Source organism: Zingiber officinale, chromosome 3A (genome assembly GCF_018446385.1).
Source record: "Zingiber officinale cultivar Zhangliang chromosome 3A, Zo_v1.1, whole genome shotgun sequence".
Lineage (NCBI taxonomy): Eukaryota > Viridiplantae > Streptophyta > Magnoliopsida > Zingiberales > Zingiberaceae > Zingiber > Zingiber officinale.
The window spans coordinates 95,771,694-95,791,745 of record NC_055990.1 but is presented as its reverse complement, the minus strand read 5'-3'; the positions used below and the strand labels follow the sequence as shown (position 1 = coordinate 95,791,745).

Below are 20,052 nucleotides of genomic sequence, written 5' to 3'. Positions count from 1 at the left end.
CAAGCCAACAAGAAGCCCAACAAATGCATTTCTGCCCCGTCTCAAACCCTAATTTTGGCGACGGCACAAGGGTTCTCAAATTCCATTTTTACCTCCTCCCCTCAATAACAAAAGAACAAATAGATCTGGAAAATGAGGGTATTTTAGTATTTTAGTATTTTCGGGATTCACTCGCTTCGATAAACCCCTCCTTAACCCCTATCTCGTGTTAGCTTGTTTCACCCAGCTAGGGCTGCCCCCAGAAAAGTGGTCTTCCGACGTTCGTCCCAAGTCGCCGCCGCTTCTGCTTCTCGACGACGTCAATGGCGAAGCGTCAAATTCCTTTGCTCAACCGTGTTCTCGCGGAGAAGATCGTCCCTCCCTCCAAGACCAGCGCTGGGGTCCTTCTCCCGGAGAAGACAACTAAGGTGATCGTTTTTTAGCCTTGATTTTAATCGCCTTTGATTTGGCAACGATGTGTGGCTGTTTGTGCCTATTGTTTCTGATTTCGCTGCGTCAATGAAATCTGCTCAGTATCTTGTGATCAACTACTCTGAGTTGGTTGCCTCTTCCGGAGAGTGGTTTTAGCTGTGTCCCTTTCTGAGAATCATTGATTTTCAATTGTAAATATGCTATTAGGGAAGATGCCATTTGGCCGCGTTGGTATTGAGGGCTCGTATAGTCGTGGGATATTGAAATTGATATTTTTTTGCCTGGTACTTTTGTATTTCATATCAGAGATTGTAGTATGGATGTTCACTTGATCTTTGATGGTGGGTTTGATTATTTTCTGACTGTGATCCTACAGATGATATCATGATCCCCACAGCACTACACCTGAGGAATCTGGAAGGAATATAGAACAATATTAATTCTGACTTTTCTTGTGACAGTGGATTTTATAACATTTTCTTCTACTGGAACATAATTACCCTATTAGTGACATTTTGACAGTATGTTATCCATCAAGCTGATGATTCTTTTTGAATTCTGTGTTCCTTTGAGGAAACAGAAAGGAACAAGGTAGCATGAAACTCAATTTTGTTTTGAAGAGGCATCTATTATAGCCATCATACAAGAAAGAGACATCGACTAATTCAAATTAAAAACACCATGTTCTGTCAAGTCAAAGCAGAAAAAACTCCATTGGATTTTCATTGATGATAAACATATTGAGTTGATTACTGTTTTTTAAAAAAAATTTACATCAAACTGTAATCATGACTATTATTGAATGGTACAGTTACAATTTTGTCCACAAGTAATTTTTTTCGGTAATTTGTCTAGATTTCTTAGTGTCGTATATTTTACATTGTTCTAATGCTCTTTGTGTTGTGTTGAAATATTACAACTGCATAACTTTAACTTATTTTCAATCTTTTGTTTTGATATTTGTCTGGGTTCTCCATGTGCTTGAGAGCTAATCTGTCTAGTTGAATTAAGATGTTTGCATGAACTTGTGCATCTAAATTACTGCATTTGTTTTTATTTATTTGACTAATTGCCAATTAAGTGACATCATGTTGATTCTCCATTGGCCACTTGAAGAATTTATCTCATCATCTTTTCATAAGAATTTATTTCATGTTTTTTTCTTAACTATTAATTTACTCTGTGCTTTCTTCTACAGTGTGATTATGGAGTAGTAGTAGTAGGTTCTGAGGTGTGTGATAAAAATGGAAATCTTAATCCTGTGAAGAATGGATATACTCTTCTCCTGTCAAAGGGTCATGGGACTGAGCTAAAGCTGGGAGGAAGGTACTGTAACCTTGTCACTTAATTTCCAAAGTAAAGTAGAACAAACGTAAAGGTCTCTAAATGTTGGTAAAGTAGTTTTTGTTTGTCAATCAAGTTTTAATTTTGTAATGCTACAATACCACTTTATACATGATCAAACCTGCATTACAATTGAGGTAGAGTTTAGGTAGGGGTTGATGAGATTCTTAGTAGTTATTTTTGAACAATTAAATGCCGTAATTTACCTAAGGCGTTGAACTAGCTTTTACAGAATAATTATATCATTTGTGTATAGGTGCATTGCTTTTTCCCTCCCTCCATCCATACATTATAACTATTTTGATTCAAGTTGGCCTCAACATAATAGGGAGTGAATTATGTAGGATCGAGATGCGCTAGAGAGGGGGGGGGGGGGAATAGCGCTCGTGGCTTTTTCATTCGTTTCGAATAAACACGATTGCGTAAGAGTTAGTGCAGCGGAAATTAAAGAGTGAAAAGAACAAAAACCAAGTTGACACCTTTGATTTTACTTGGTTCGGAGCTTGTGGTGACTCCTACTCCAAGGCCCGCACGTGAGAGTGCTTTCGTTAGGTAATCCACTAATCAATCTGGAAATTACAAGTACAATAATTAAAATACAATTGAAAGTATACCGACAACTAAGAACAAGGAATTTCGGCCTTCCAGTTGTCGGAGTCGTGTTACGGCTTCGTCAGATCGTCTTTTGAGTAGCGTATAGTAGAAAGAATGCGAAGATCAAGTGTGGTGAAGGCTCTACTCGAACTTGCCTTAAATAGGCTGTTGAAGGTGCCTTCAGCCTCCATGGAAGCCACCTCCACCTTGATTCTTATCCCCGCAACTTCGGTTGTCGATAACATCTGTGTTTTGTGAATTTTATTTCTCTGAAGGCGCCTTCAAGCTCTATGGAAAGTGCCTTGAACACTGTTCACCGGAGGCGCCTTCATTCTCCATGGAAGCTGCCTTGAACACTGTTCACCCGAGGCTCTTTTGTGCTTTCCACTTCCTGCAAGACATATTAGTCCAAATACAAAATATACCTTGCAAAATAAAGTTAGCACAATAAAATATGAAATAATAAATTATTTTGACAGTCTTCTGACTGTCTTGTTCTGACCTTTGAGTTTCGCTAAAACTCTAGGTCGAACCAACGCCTACTGTTCCCTCTTCGGGGAACGTGTCCTCACCTACTAATGGAGAGTTTACCTATTGCCAGACCGGTACCGATTGGACTTTTGCTAAGCGTCTTAGTCTTCGGGACTTTTCTGTCGGACGTTCGATCCCTGACCCTAGGGTCTCACTAAGACGCTTTTCTGCTAAGCGTCCTAGTCTTTGCGACCACCAAGATTTTCACCTAGAGTCTCTGACTCTAGGATTTCGCCTAAAGTGCTCGACCCGCCAAGACTTCGCCTTGTCTAATCGTAATTAGGACTTTCCATCACCTAGGATTACCTCCCCCTGGGATCTAGGGTTTTCCACCTGCCTTAAATACACTAGGACTTTTGTCTAAGAACACTTAGGATTTTCTTGCAAGTTCATTCACACTTGTTAGATAACAAGACATTTTAACTTTGGACCTTTTGTCATAATCAAAACTTAGGTTCGATCGTCTGGTGCTCCCTGTACCAACAATCTCTCCTTTTTTGATTATGACAACCTGGTTCAAAGTTAAGTAAAATATAACAATAATTAAAAGAATAATAATTTTAAAAAAGGGAAAAATTATGCTCCCTCTTTCATAAAGATTATGATTAACTTAACTTTAACCTCTCTCCTCCTTTGACATATATCAAAAAGGAAAAAAATACTAAGAGAGGGAAAAAGAATCTTTAATTAAGAAGGAAAAAACTTGGCTAATTTTTAAGCTTTTAAAGTGACTTGGGGTTTTCCAAAAAAAAACTTTAGCTAAATTCTTTTTTTTTAAAAAAAACTTTTGTCAAGTACTTAGCGTTCAAAAGATTTTGATGCAAATTTAGCTTTTAAAAGGATTTTGATAAACTTTTAGATTTGAAAAAGATTTCCTTGTAAAAATACTTAGCTAAAATACTTTATCAAATATTTAGCTTCTCGAAAAGAGATTTTAATAAAAACTAGGGTTTAAAATGACTTTGATAAAAGGTTAGCTTTTATTTTGATAAAAATTTATTTTTCTAGATACAAAAATAATTAAATAAAAAAAATTGAACTTTTTAAAGATCTACAAAATTAACTTTGAAATATTGGAAAACAATGTTTCAACAAAAAGAATTAAAGCCTTAACCTTCCTTTCACTCTCCCCTAATTAATGCAAAAAATAAGTGCTTTTTAGGGTATCCTAGAGTCCAAGCATGTAAAATAAGAACATAAAAGTTATTATTTATTTTCCTAATTTTCTATCTCACTCATTCTATGTTATCAAGCATGTTCAGCTTACGAGTGTGTGTGAGATGGAGTTAAGTTGATTTTATATTTAACTTTGAAACATATTTATGATATTGCAATATATTTCAAAAATAATTTAAGTTAAATTTGGATTTCAAAAATATTGAATTTAAGATTTTAAAATATAAGTTTGAATTTTGAATAAGTTTGAATTTCGAATTTTGGAATATAAGTTTAAGTTTTGAATAAGTTTGAATTTTGAATTTTAGAATATAAGTTTAAGTTTTGAATTTTGAATTTTAGAATATAAGTTTAAATTTTGAATTTTGAATTTTAGAATATAAGTTTAAATTTTGAATAAGTTTGAATTTTGAATTTTAGAATTTTAAGTTTTGAATAACTTTGAATTTTAGAATTTTAATTGAGTGAGTTTAATTAATTTGGGTTTGATTAACTACTTTATATTTTAAAATTAGATCTATCTTATTCTTTTCTAGATTTTCAATCAGGGAACTTTAATAGTTTTGTGAGATGATTAATTTAATTTTCAATTTAAATTATCATGTAAAGATTGATTTATATTTGAGTTAGACTAAGGTTTTACAGTTAGTCAATTAAATATTTATTTCAATGATTGACTTCCAGGTTGTGGCGAGGCACTACACCTTCTTGGGTATGAGATCATTCACCACTTCTAGACAAAGCCTTTCAAAGAAATTGAATATTTAATTTCCTTTTTGAAAATTCTAGTTTTAACTAGTCAAGTGTGAATTAAGCCTAGGTCCTTATCTACCCTAGTCTAAGCATGTATAGTGAAAGCAGTAAAGCATACATCAAACAAATCTATCTAATGATAAAAATGATCTTTCTATTAGTTCCCTCTAGATCATGGCTTCGATAGAGTCTATCAAGGTAGTGAATTTGATCCTTAGGGATCCAATATTGACCAAGTCTAACTTGATTAGTTAGATTAGATTTGGGGATCCATGCTTGGATTAAGTTTCTATTTGAGCGTTTTACCAGAGACAAATAAGATCTGAATTTATGTTTAGCCTTATATCCTAGTTTGGAACCCAAAGTGAACCATTCCAATGAGTCCTTGAGTTACTTGAGTTTTAATTTGGAATTCTCTTCCTGAACTTGCTTAGTCAAAGAACTCGAGTTAGTCACTTCCTTAAGGGTTGTTACCTCCTTTTGGAGTGACTTGACTCGGACGTTGGATTTGACTAGCTTTCTTAATAAATATGAAACTAAATTTTGTAAGTATCTATCTGAGTATAAAAAATTAGGGAACTTACAATGTTGTTAGGTCCTTTGGAAACGGATACAGATCCGTGACTTCTTTCGAACTCTGTTTCTGATTCAGCTCCAGTTTCGGATTAGGACTCGGTTTTGACAACGTAAGCTTGTTTCGGTAGGGCAAGGAAGCTTGTTTGCTTGTCTTCTTTGTCGGAATCTTTCGATGATTCGGACCACGTTGCTTGCAAGGTCTTCCTTCCTCTTTGCGTTTGGTTTGGACACTCCGGTTTGTAGTGTCCCTTTTTATTGCAGCCGTAGCAGGTAACTCCAGATTTGGCTTTTGTGTTCGATTGAGTCACCTTTCATCACCATCTTCTTCTGAGTCCGATTCATTTTCAGTCTCGGGTTCTGTCCGACGTTTGACTTTTGGTTCCTTCCTTCTGTTTATACCTGCGACAAAGGTAATACTTTTCTCGAACGAAGGTGCATTAGTCTGTTCATGTAATTCGAATTATGACAATAATTCATCTAATATAATAATTGAAAGATCCTTGGATAATTTGTAAGCATCTACCATGGATGCCCACAAAGTGTTCCTTGGAAATGCATTGAGTGCATATTTGGTGACATCGCGATTTTCCACCTTTTGTCCTATTGCGTGAAGACCGTTGGGGTGGTCTTGGATGCGAGCGTGAAGTTGGTTTGCTGATTCACCATCCTGCATTTTTGTATTATACAATTTATTTAATATCAAATCACGCTTACTTACTTTGGTGTCGGAAGTCTCTTCATGCAGTTTGATTAGCTTCTTCACAGTTCCTTTGCGCTTGAAAATGGGCCGACTCGATTCAACTCTTCTTTTGTTAGGCCGCATTGTAGGGCTTGAGTCGCCTTGGCAACAACCTCGATTTTCTTCATTAGACTTGCGTCCTAGTTTACGCATGATACTAGTTTGCCAACGTCGTCGAGTGGAAGCACGAGGCCGGTTTGGACGATTATCCACATTTCTATCTCGGTCTTTAGATAATACTCCATTCGGCCCTTCCCATAGCCGAAGTCTTCGCGGAGAAGAGGGGAGGATGTGTAGTGCTATATCCTTCTTAGTGAGCCATTAAGGAAAAGTCTCTTGTAAAGAAAAAAATGATAAAATTTATTCCAAGACTTAGTTTTATGGTTTAGGGTTTAGGGTTGGAGAAAATAAAATAAGAGTGTTTTACGAATTTTGAAAAAAATAAAAAAATAATAATAAATAATAATAAAATAATATTAAAAAAATATTGTGATAGATTTGGTTAAATGCGATATTTCACTAATTCTAACTAATGGTGAAAATTTGAGAATGGATTTTTCCAAAAATTTGGAGGAAAAAAAACGAAAGGCTAAGAATATTTTTTAAACACAAACGATATACAATTTTCTTTTTCAAAAAGGAACTCCTGCTTGATTGGTGGTTTCACAAATTCAGAGCGGTCTAGCTCTGATATTAATTGTAGGATCGAGATGTGCTAAAGGGGGGGGGGGGGTAAATAGCGCTTGTGACTTTTTCACTCGTTTCAGAAAAACACGATTGCGTAAGAGTTAGTGCAGCGGAAATTAAAGAGTGAAAAGAACAAAAACCAAGTTGACACCTTTGGTTTTACTTGGTTCGGAGTCTGTGTCGACTTCTACTCGAAGGTCCGCACATGAGAGTACTTTCGATGGGTAATCCACTAATTAATCCGGAAATTACAAGTACAATAATTAAAGTACAATTGAAAGTATACCGACAACTAAGAATAAGGAATTTCGGGCTTCCGATTGTCGGAGTCACGTTACGGCTTCGTCGGATTGTCTTTTGAGTAGTGCACAGTAGAAAGGATGCGAAGATCAAGTGCTGTTAAGGCTCTACTCGAACATGCCTTAAATAGGCTATTGAAGGCGCCTTCTGCCTCCATGGAAGGCGCCTCCAGCTTGATTCTTATCCCGGCAACTTCGGTCGTCGATAACATCCGCGTTCGGCGAATTTTATCTCTCCGAAGGCGCCTTAAAGTTCCATGGAAGGCGCCTTGAACACTGTTCACCGGAAGCGTCTTCAATCTCCATGGAAGGCGCCTTGAACACTATTCACCCGAGGCTCTTTTGTGCTTTTCACTTCCTGCAGGGCATATTAGTCCAAATACAAATATACCTTGCAAAATAAAGTTAGCACAATAAAATATGAAATAATAAATTATTTTGACAGTCTCCGGACTGTCTGGTTTTGACTTTGAGTTTCGTTGAAATTCTAGTTCGAACCGACGCATACTGTTTTCTCTCTTCGGGGAACGTATCCTCACTTACTCCTCTCAGTTTACTTGTTGTCAGACCGATCCTCTAGACCGATTGGACTTTTGCTCAACGTCCGAGTCTTCAAAACTTTTCTGTTGGACGTCCAAACTTCCACCTGGTTTGCGACCACTAGGATTTTTACCTAGAGTTCCTGACTCTAGGATTTCGTTCAAAGTGCTCGATCAAGACTTCGCATTCTCTAATCGTAGTTAGGACTTTCCATCACCTAGGGTTACCTCCCGTAGGGTTTTTCACTTGTCTAGAATACACTAGGATTTTTGCCTAAAACGCTTAGGATTTTCTTGCAAGCTCATTCACAATTGTTAGATAACGAGATATATTAACTTTGGATCTTTTGCCATAATCAAAACTTAGGTTCGTGATGCTCCCCGCACCAACAAATTATATAGTCCATGTCAAAATATTTGTACTTTATTTCTTATGTAATAGTGGTAGATGGCCCAATTGCTACTATTTCCTTAATACACAGAATATAGCTTGTCACATAAGTTTCCATTTATGTGGGTAATACTAACCGCCAGCCTGACTACCCTTAAACAGCTTCTACATTTACAACCCTTGATCAACCTCTGAAACATATTTGGCGAGTTAAATCTCATCCAAGAGTGACCTATTCACCTCGGCCGGATTGTGGCTATCTTGGGCAAAAATCAATTCCCAATTCACTTTGAGCGAGTTGTTTCACCTAAGGAAAATTGAATCAGGCTTCAATTGACATCAATCAAACTCAACACTTCTTGTACTCATTTGGCTATAATTCCTGAATTAAGGTCCTAGCCAACTTAATATAATTGTGAGACTTTACTTTGTTTGAACTTAAAAGGAGCTCTTTGTTAATATTGATAATTATTATCATGGTAGTCCTTTTTCATTCATCTTTCTTGTCTTTGCTTGCTTAAAAGTGTCAACCCACCCTTGCTCCAAAACATGCATATTTTCATTGATATATTTTTTCTAATATATTTTGTCATTAAACATATTAGAAAAGGCTTGGTTGTTGTTGTTGTATTTTGTCATTAAATTTTCAGTTACCTAGCATGCATTACTGAGAGTATTCTCAGACTATGAGTTAAGAGATTGAAGATTAGAATATAATTCTGGTTTTTGCATTCAAATTTCAGGAGCAACTGCATTGGTTTTCCTCATAGTCCTACCTTGAGTACATATGTAGGCAGTGGTAGTTTAAAGCATGGAGAGCGCCTTTACTCAGAAGGCTCTAATATAAGTAGCAGCTCAATTCAACTCAAGTCGTATACATGTGGGCCTATTTCTCTGAAACCTGTCCTCTGGAGTCGATATTTATCTTCTCAGGCTGGAGCAAATTCAGGTGATAAGGAAGACTATCTGGAAGATGGGTTTTCTGACCTGGAGGTACCACTGGAATCTGCTGATTCTGTGGATGGCGCAGGCAAAGAAGTAGATGAAGAGCTCATTTCCGAAGGGGAGTTATCCGAAGAAGCTGCATATGGTTCACTTGACTTGGTAGATGTTAAAGCAAGTGAAGGTGGGGCAAAAAAGGGGTGGTCAAGGCTCTCACATTCTCCTATTTTCCAGTTAATAATGGATACTCCAAGAAATTCGTTGACAAGCGCACTTGATAAGTATGCTGAGGAAGGGAAATCTCTTGGAAGTGGTGAGATATCTATTGCTATGCTTAATCTGAGGAAGCGACGACTCTATTCAATGGCACTGCAGGTGATTACTTACCTGAAATTTTGATGTTACTTAAATTGATTTTTTGTCTGGTATATAAATGGATGATAAAACTTGGCTTTTGGGAACATTTACTGATAAAACTGGATTTTTTCTCTTTCGAGTTGTTTAATTGCATGGCCAAACCATACAAACAACTTCTGTCTTAGATTTTGATTGGCGCCTGCAATTTGTAGTTTTTTTGATATTTGGTTCTCTTTGTAAGTTTTATTTCTCATCGTACCTCATCACTATCTGCTCTTCCTCTTTATTTGTCCGACTTTTTTAGCATCCATTGCTTAACTGTAACACGGTTGATTATACTACTGTCTAATTTCAATGCATTGGGCATGCTTGAGCAAAAGAATTAATTAAATGTAAAATCTGCATTGTTTTAAAAGACTGAATGTATCTTTATTGTGTCAAGTGTGTGGATCCATTAAATTCATCTTTCACAGTCAAATGCATTGGGCATGCTTGTCAAGTGTGTGGTCCATTAAACTTGGCTTTTGGGAACATTTACTGATAAAACTGGATTTTTTCTCTTTCGAGTTGTTTAATTGCATGGCCAAACCATACAAACAACTTCTGTCTTAGATTTTGATTGGCGCCTGCAATTTGTAGTTTTTTTGATATTTGGTTCTCTTTGTAAGTTTTATTTCTCATCGTACCTCATCACTATCTGTTCTTCCTCTTTATTTGTCCGACTTTTTTAGCATCCATTGCTTAACTGTAACACGGTTGATTATACTACTGTCTAATTTCAATGCATTGGGCATGCTTGAGCAAAAGAATTAATTAAATGTAAAATCTGCATTGTTTTAAAAGACTGAATGTATCTTTATTGTGTCAAGTGTGTGGATCCATTAAATTCATCTTGCACAGTCAAATGCTCTTCTAAATTTATGTGCGCTGAATCAATTTATCCTTCATTTTCCATAGCGACTCTTGGTTGATTTATGTTGATGTTTATTCCTGCTCTGTAGTAACTTTTTTTTAAAAAAAAAAAAAAAAATGGAGATTGCATAAGCAGCTGAAATGACATAAATGTGTGTTTCTAACCGTAGTTTGACATTTGTAAATCTAAAGGATATGAGTTTTAATTCTTTAGATTATTGGTTTTGTGCATGAAATGAAATAAATGAAAATGTTTATGTATATAACTTTGCTTAATTCTCTCAATTTTTGGGTTTCACATTCTTTTTCATGTTTTTGCTTGTATTTTTCTTTTCAACCTTTTTTGTTGTTGACATTTGCAGTTTGTTGAATGGCTGGAAGCTAGAAAGAAAATTGAACTCACAGACCGGGACTACGTATCTCATTTGGATTTGATCGCCAAGGTTAATGGTCTAACTAAGGCTGAAAAGTACATAGAGAAAATCCCAGAAGCTTTCAGGGGTGAGGTGGTTTACAGAACTTTGTTGGCTAATTGTGTTGCTGCTGTTAATGTCAAGAAAGCCGAGGAGGTGTTCAACAAGATCAGAGATCTTGGTTTTCCTGTATCACCTTTTGCTTGTAACCAGTTGTTGCTGCTCTACAAAAGGATAGACCGGAAAAAGATCGCCGATGTACTCCTGATGATGGAAAAGGAAAATGTCAAGCCGACGCTCTTCACTTATAAGATTTTAGTCGATGTCAAAGGCCGTGCCAAGGACATATCAGGTATGGAGCAAATTGTGGAGACAATGAAAGCCGAAGGCGTGGAACCTGATTTGCTGATCAAGACTTCGGTTGCAAATGCTTACATATTCGCCGGTTTGAAGGAAAAAGCAGAAGCTGCATTAAAAGAGATTGAAGGCGATGACATCCAGGAGAATCGTTATGTTTGCAGGGCTATTCTCCCTTTGTATGCTGCCTTGGGCAAAGCAGATGACGTAGCAAGAATATGGAAAGTATGCGAAGTGAAACCGTATCTTCCTGAGTGCATTGCTGCAATAGAGGCCTGGGGTAGGCTCGGGCAAATTGAAAATGCAGAGGAAGTCTTCGAGAAGATGGCCAAGACGTGGAAGTTGTCATCAAAGTACTTCACCACCTTGTTAAAGGTTTACGCAAACAACAAGTTGTTGGCCAAAGGAAAGGAACTGGTTAATCGAATGTCTGAGAGTGGTTGCCGAATCGGTCCTTTGACTTGGGATGCGCTAGTGAAGCTGTATGTTGAATCGGGGGAGGTGGAGAAAGCTGACTCGATATTGAACAAGGCTTCTCAGCAAAGCAAGACTCGACCTCTCTACAGCTCCTTTATGGCCGTGATGGATGAATATGCTAAAAGGGGCGACGTCCATAACGCCGAAAAGATTTTTCACAGGCTGAGGCAGATTGGCTATGTTGGTAGAATGAAGCAATACCACACTCTGCTCCAGACCTATGTGAATGCAAAGACACCTGCTTATGGCTTCAGGGAACGGATGAAAGCTGACAACATGTTTCCCAATAAGACTTTGGCGGCACAACTGATGTCTAACGATGCGTTCAAGAAGACTCCGATCTCGGAGTTGCTCGATTGAAAGGCATATCACAATATAGTCTAGGCATTCAAGACCATTGCTACTCTTTAGATTTTATGTATCTATAAGTCTGATCCTTCCGAAATGAAGTCTTATGCATCAAATTTTGTGAAGGGACCTCCCCCAACCAGCCTGTTGCCCTCTTAAGAAATATCGACGGAAACTAGTTGTTTTAAGTGCATGAACATCAATGAATATTGCGGTTGTTCTTTCCATATTACATGCATGTTTTATTGAAGTTGGTATAATGCGCACTTGTGGCAATGTAGATCTAAGTGAAGTTTGGCTTATTGGTTTGATGTTACGATGGATTACAATATAGTTTAAAATGTTGATATAACAATTTCATGACAAATAGCATAAACTTTTATAATAAATTTTATAAAATAAAAATATTAAATGTGTTGTCTATTTGATTTGATTAAAAGTCACAATGCGGTAAATTTTACTTTATTATTTTAATTGATTATATATATTTTTAAACACTTATATATTCTTAAAAGAAGATTATAAGGGCATCTTTTATTATCTCATCCCTTTATTAAAAAAATATCAAAATATTATTTTACTTGATATTATTTGACTTGACTACGCCGATTTAATTTTCTTAATTTAAAATTAATATAGACTATGGTTGGATTAGTTGGTTAATATCTTACTATAAAAGTATTAAAAATTTCATTCAAAATTATTATTTATCTTCATTGAGTTCTGTGTTTTTTTTATTATTATTAGATATTTAGTTTTCTTATTTCGTTTCATTTTAAAGTTTCTTTTTTAAGTTATTGAACATTTGTTATTTTTCACAAGTTGATGTCTTCCAAATGTATTTTTAAAATACAATATATAGCCCTCATGACACAATGTGATGGTAAAATATGAGGCTCTTTCTCATAAAGGGTTCGAATTTCATGTTGAATATTTAGCCTGCGGAGTTGGTTTCCACGGGTGAATTTGGGACCTCTTTCGCAATTCAGATAAATCTGCTCTATAATTTTTGGTCCCTTCCTAGTCTCTATATACGTCAGATGCCTTTTTATTTAGTAAATTCATTTAAAAAATTAAAATTCTAAAATGTCTCAATTCTATGTATAAATTATAATTTTTAAATATTTTTTACCTACCTTTAAATGTATTCAATGAAGTTTTTTTTTCCAACTTTATCACTGAAAAAGAAAAAAACCTCATTAAATATATTTACAAGATAAAAAAATACTAAAAAAATTATAATTTAGATATGGAATTGAGGCATTTTAGATTTTTAATTTTTTTTGGATGAATTTACTAAATAAAACAATATCTGAAGTGTGTAGGAAACAAGAAGGGATAAGGAATTATGTGTTGATCCTTTGTGACCGGTAAGAGAGGATGAATTGTCTGAAAATAAAAATATAAACTTTTCCTAATCTTATAACTTTATTAAAACACTTGTAAAAAATAAAACAACTAATTAAAAAGTAGAAGGAAGAGGCAGATTTTTTTACTTGGTTTACAATCAGGAGTTTGCTAATCTAAAACTCGTTTGAAAGCTCACTAAAATCTCATTCTGGCGGAAAAACTTCTTACAACTGTTAAAGTACTAGATCGCAAAGCTAAACTGAAAGAAGATTAGTTACAAGTGTTGTATTTAGCTACTGGGATTAGGACTGTATTTATGCCCTGATCCGAGCGCCTAGGTATGGATAAAATTTTATCCACGTAGCAACAGATCGCAATAGCTGGTGACTCGATAAAGTTTCTAGTCCGGACGCCTGGACCAAGTTCGAGTACCCGGACTGGACTGAACCAGCCTCGACTAGGGCGTGAGCCCGGGATGCCCTGGCTGCCCCGGGGGGGGGGGTGTTGGTTGCTACTCGGAAAACCTAATGGTTCCACTGTACAAAAAATTTGTACAAAGGTCTGAACCTTTTCCTAGCTACTATGTGTTCTTTTAAATTAAACTTAGATCGCTTGCGGAACTTAATACGTTTGATCCAAAGTTTAATTTATTTGTTCTTTTAGGTTTAGACTCGGATCTCCTGCGGACTTAACACATTTGATCCAAATCACCTAGGTTATTAATTTCATTAAATATTAATTTCTAAAATTGGTTTCCAGTACTGACGTGGCGAGGCACATGACCTTCTTGGATATGGGAACAACCACCACCGACTAGACAAAGCCTTTTAAGGAAAGTTAATATTTAATTTCCTTAAATAACATTAGGTAAACCGAAAAGAACAATCAAATCACAAGGAAAAGAAAAAAAAACAAAAGAACATAACATCGAAAATAAATTTGAAATACTAGAATCGCATGCCTCTTGTATTTGGTATTATTTCCAAAAATAACTAGTATGATGCGGAAAGGAAAAATACTAGTTATACCTTTTAGAAAGACCTCTTGATCTTCTACCGTATTCCTCTTCTAACCTCGGATGTTGTGTGGGCAACGATCTTCTGAAATGAGAAACCACCAAAGCACCTTCTTCTCCTTTCTTCAAGTTTCGGCCAAGCACAATGCTTCCAAAAGATGAAGATATTTTTCCACCAACCAAGCTCCAAGGGATGCATGAAACAAGACTCCTTTCTCTCCTTTTCTCCAAGCTAGATCCGGCCACTTCTATGCCTCTAAGAGATGATGAAGTCTCGGCCACAAGAAGGAGAAGAGAGAAGGAGAAGGGGAACCTCTAGGGGTCGGCCACACCAAGGAAGAAAAGAGAGGAAGAAAAAGAATAGAGTCATTCACCATGAAGCCTCCTCTACCCCCTCTTTTATAATCCTTGGTCTTGGCAAATAAGGAAATTTAAATAAAAACTTCCTTAATTCTTTTGCCATAAAAAGGAAAATTTATTTAATTAAAAATAATTTTCTCTTCTCCAATTTATTTGGCCGGCCACCTCTTTCCCCAAAACAAGGAGAGTTTTAATTAAAACAAAAATTAAAACTTCCTAATTTGTTTCTAGAAATTTATAAAAATTTCTCCAATAATTTTAATCCCTTCATGATTGGTTAATAAAAAGAAATTTTATAAATTAAAATCTTTCTTTTGTGGATAATTTCCAAAAAGGAAAGTTATCTCTAAAAATTAAAATCTCTTTTCAATCTACAAATAAGGAAAGATATTAAATCTTTTCTTAATCTTTCGTAGAAACTAATAAAAGAGAATTTTTAATTTTTAAACTTTCTTTTAAATTATGAACATAATTAAAAGGAAAGTTTTTACCAAAATTAAAATCAACCTTTTAATCTACAAATAAGGAAAGAGATTTAGCTCTTCTCTAAATCTTTTGTAGAATCTTATAAAAGGAAAGATTTAAATTTTTAAACTCTCTTTTAAATTATGTTATCCACATAAGAAAAATTTTAAAAAATAAAAATCTTTTTATTTTAATTTGGGCCGGCCACACCAAGCTTGAACCCAAGCTAGGGCCGGCCACCTTGAAGCACCGATGAACCAAACTTTGGCCGGCCCTAGCTTGGTCTCCAAGCTAGCTTGGCCGACCCCTATGGGATGGGTAAGAAGGTGGGTATAAGTGGGTATAGTACTCTATAATTAAGAGGCTACGATAGGGACCGAGAGGAGGAATTGGTTTTGGTCTCCCGATAAAATTAAGCACCCGTGTTCGCCCCGAACACACAACTTAATTTTATCAATAATAATTCATTCCACTAGAGAACTATTATTGAACTACCGCACCAATCCCAAATTACATTTTGGGCTCCTTCTTATTATGAGTGTGTTAGTCTCCCTGTGTTTAAGATAACAAATGTCCACTAATTAAGTAAGTTACTGACAACTCACTTAATTAATATCTAGCTCCAAGAGTAGTACCACTCAACTTCATCGTCATGTCGGACTAAGTCCACCTGCAGGGTTTAACATGACAATCCTTATGAGCTCCTCTTGGGGACATTCTCAACCTAGATCACTAGGACACAGTTTCCTTCTATAATCAACAACACACACTATAAGTGATATCATTTCCCAACTTATCGGGCTTATTGATTTATCGAACTAAATCTCACCCATTGATAAATTAAAGAAATAAATATCAAATATATGTGCTTGTTATTATATTGGGATTAAGAGCACACACTTCCATAATAACTGAGGTCTTTGTTCCTTTATAAAGTCAGTATAAAAGAAACGACCTCTAATGGTCCTACTCAATACACTCTAAGTGTACTAGTGTAATTATATAGTTAAGATAAACTAATATCTAATTACACTACGATCTTCCAATGGTTTGTTCCTTTCCATCTTGGTCGTGAGCTACTGTTTATAATTTATAAGATACTGATAACATGATCTTCTGTGTGTGACACCACACACCATGTTATCTACAATATAAATTAATTGAATAACTACATTTATCATAAATGTAGACATTTGACCAATGTGATTCTTATTTCTAGATAAATGTTTATACCAAAAGCTAGGCTTTTAGTATACATTCTAACAGGGGGCGTCCGTGCACCTAGAGTCAGGGCGCCCAAAGCTATTCCAGGTGGCCAGACCACAGTTAACTTCTGGTCGACTTTTCATCCATGTCTTCTGCTCTGACTTTGTTCGATTGAGTGATTTCAGCCATTCGGAATAGGGCTCACCCGAATCCATTTTCCGGCCTTCTCAAGTAATTTTCTGCTTCGACTTCTTATCCCTCGGAAACGCCGCGTGTTTCCTTCTCATCCGCCAGTGTACTCTTCCGCAGCACCTTGTACCTCAGATACACCGAGCCCGTCGACTCTCTCTTGTGTCATCCTTCTCGTTAGCTGCATCTTTCGCTCAACTTTTTGTGTTCTTAAGTTTCTGCACACTTAGACACAAGACATCGAAAGACAACAGGACCTAACTTTGACTTGGTTAATCATATCAAAACTACTACGGGGTACTTATAATCTCTCCCTTTTTGATGTGAACAACTCAAGTTAAATTAGGGTAACAAAAAATAAATGATAGTAAGGTAACAAGTACATAATTTGCAATTAAGAAAAAATGTTCAAAAATCAAAATGTACCCTCTCCCTAGAGTTGACCTCTAATTCTCCCACTTTGATCACATTAAAAAGAGGGATAAGCTATGAAAGTAACTTGATATAAATTTAAAACAAAGTTTAAGAGATAAAAATGTAATGACTAGCATCCAGAAAGTTATGAAGTTTTAAATTTCAAAAAATTTGGATTTTTATAATTTATAAACAATTTTTAGAAAAAATAATGTGAAAAATATTTTTAATCGTGAAAAAAATTTTGAAAATTTTTTATAACGGTAAAACAGACATAATCAAAGCAGAGATAAAATTTTCACTCAAAATTTAAAATTAATTTAAGTAGTAATAAATTCTTTTTTTTACATAAAGACATATTTTTGAAAAAAAAATTCTTAAACATAGTTTTTAAGTTTGAAAAAAAATTTAAAAAATTTTTGAAGTGTGTATTATAGCAAGTAACTTTGCAAAAAAAAAAAAATTAAAACAAATTTCAAGAATTTTTAATATTAAAATATAGTATTTGGATAAATAATTTAAAAAAAATTCATCAACGGTCAAAAAATTTTCTAAGTTAAAGAGAATGATAATGTTTCCTAGAAAAATAAAGTTTTGAGAAGTATTTTTAAAATAAAAAATATGATTTGTTTTAGAAAATTCATAAAAAATAATATAATGATTATAAAAATTTAAAATTTTCCTACATATAAGTGATGAAATCCTCTTTCTCAGAAAAAGTAAAGAAGAAATTAATCTTCAACAGAAATTATATGAAATAATTTATTTAGATAATTCTATGTAAACCAAAAAAATAAATCAAATTAAAAAAATGACATGCATAAAAATTTAATTTAAGCATGATTTTGGAATGCAAAATTGGTTTCTTCTAACCGGATTAATAAAAAATTTTCTAGGGATATATTTTAGTGATAATATTCTAATCGAGCTCTTATGATATTTAAAATACCAATTAAGTACTGAATAATTTCTAATTTGTTGAACATGTGCGCATGCATAATTCTTCAATTTTTCTATTTCTATTTCTATTTTTTCATTTTCAATTTTTATCTTGTCGAAATTTTCTAATCAACAGGATATTGTTAAGGTTAATTTTAAATCATCATTTTTAATTTTCTATTTTGAATTTCTAATTTACAAGAATTTTTTGACAATATTTTTATAAAATTAAATAACTGGTCGGAGGTAGTAACCTTATCTGATTTACCTTGTCGATCGTTGATGCTCCCCCTATAGAGCTGCTTTCTTTTGACGTTGCTCCTCCTTCATCGATGTTCATCTCTGATGAACTTGCTCCGTCGTCTTTTTAGTGACATGCCATCAATGTAAATTCGGCATAGGCTACGACATCCGAATCTGATAACGATGTTTCGTCCCATGTTGCTTTTATATTCTTGTGCTTCTTTTGGGTCACACTTTTGTCTTTTTCTGTGTCATTGTCTTTGTTCTTCAGTTTTGGGCAGTTGTGTTTAATGTGTATTTCTTCATTGCAGTGGTAGCATCTTACTTTTCTTTTCCTTTTTTAACCCTACACTTGATTAAACTTATTAGTTTTAATAATTTTTTTGAACTTTCTTACCATAAAAGCCATTTCATCGTCATCGAGAGACATTTTGAATTCTAATTTGTCCATTTTTTCCCTTAAGGCAATATTGTATTTGGGCTCCTTCTTCAAATCTACACATCTAGTTTCATGCACTTTAAGTGTAGAAAATAATTCCTCTCATATACTTGCTTCTAGATCCTTAGAGATGCAATATGTATCTATTAAGGTTGAACATTCAGGAGTCCTAGGAAAAGCGTTAAGCACGTATCTTAGTGAATCTCGGTTGGTTACCTTTTTCCCAAGATTCGTGAGACTGGTAATGAGTTCTTTGATTCTTAAGTGGAGGTGTGTGACAGTTTCGCCTTCTTCTAATAAGAGGTTGCTGATCTGGTTCCGGTGCAGATCTCGTCTTGTGAGTTTTGCTTCCGATGTCCCTTCATGTAGCTCCAGGAATTTCTCCCAAAGCTCCTTGGCTAACTTATAGGTTCTGATCTGATTGACTTCTTGTGGCGGTAAAACACTCAGTAGATGAATTCTGCCTTGCTGTTTGCCACGAAATTGGCTTGCTCCTTTTTAGTCCACTGATGTTCTTCTTTGCCCTTTGGTGCTATAAAATCAAACTTCATTATTAATAATAAATCAAAATATATTTTAAAAAATACCTCCATCTTCTTTTTCCAATTCGCGAACTCCCCCTCGAACTTAGGCGGGTTGATGCTCAGTCTGGCCATCGTCTTGTTTGCTTTAGTCGGCAGCTAGTTCTTTTATGACGTCCTCACTTTGATACCACTTATTGGTCCCTTGCGGCCCACAAGAGGGGGTGAACTACCTGAAAATAAAAAAGTGCAAACCTTTCTCGATCTTATAGCTTTATTAAAACACTTGCAAAAAAAAATTAATTAAAAAGAAGGATGAGACAGATTTTTTACTTAGTTTGTAATTAGAAGATTGCTAATCTAAGACATTTTAAAGCTCACTAAAATCTTATTCTAGCGGAGAAACATCTTACAGTAATTAAAGCACTAGCTCACAAAGTTAAACTGAAAGAAGATTGGTTACAAATGTTGTGTTTAGCTACTGGGATCAGAGTTGTATTTATAGCCTTGATCCGGGCGCCTGGAAGGGTTCTGGGCGCCTGGGCGTGGATAAAACTTTATCCACGTCGTAACATATTACAAAAGTTGGTGACTCAATAAAGTTTCTGGTCTGGGCGCTCGGACTTGGCTGAACCATCCTCGACCAGGGTGCGAGCTTGAGGCACCTTGGCTGCCTCGGGGGGGGGGGGGGGGGGGGCCGACCCAATCCTAGCACACGGAGTTCGGGCGCCCGAAATATCTCTAGGTGCCCAGACCACAGTTAACTTTTCATCCGAGTCTTCCGCTCCTTCGCACGCTTGAGTGATTTCATCCATCTGGAATAGGGCTCACCCGAACCCATTTTCCGGCCTTCTCGAGCAATTTTCTGCTCTGGCTTATCGTCCCTCAAAAACACCGTACGCTTCCTTCTCATCCGCTAACGTACTCTTTTGTAGCGCCTCGTCTCTCGGACGTATCGAGCCCGTTGACTCTCTCCCGTGTCGTCCTTCTCGCTAGCTGCGTCTTTCGCTCGACTTCCTGTACTTCTAACTTCCTGCACACTTAAATACAAGCCATCAAAAGACA

General features: G+C 35.6%; 1 protein-coding gene across 1 annotated transcript; it reads left to right on the top strand.

Moving 5' to 3' along the window:
• The first annotated feature begins 205 nt into the window (after nt 1-205).
• Nucleotides 206-12,078, top strand: LOC122052092 (pentatricopeptide repeat-containing protein At1g80270, mitochondrial-like). The gene is made up of 4 exons (XM_042613490.1): nt 206-407; nt 1,610-1,737; nt 8,784-9,357; nt 10,614-12,078. The coding sequence occupies exons 1-4, from the start codon at nt 303-305 to the stop codon at nt 11,856-11,858; spliced, it is 2,052 nt and encodes a 683-aa protein (XP_042469424.1). The 5' UTR covers nt 206-302; the 3' UTR covers nt 11,859-12,078.
• The last annotated feature ends 7,974 nt before the right edge of the window (nt 12,079-20,052 follow it).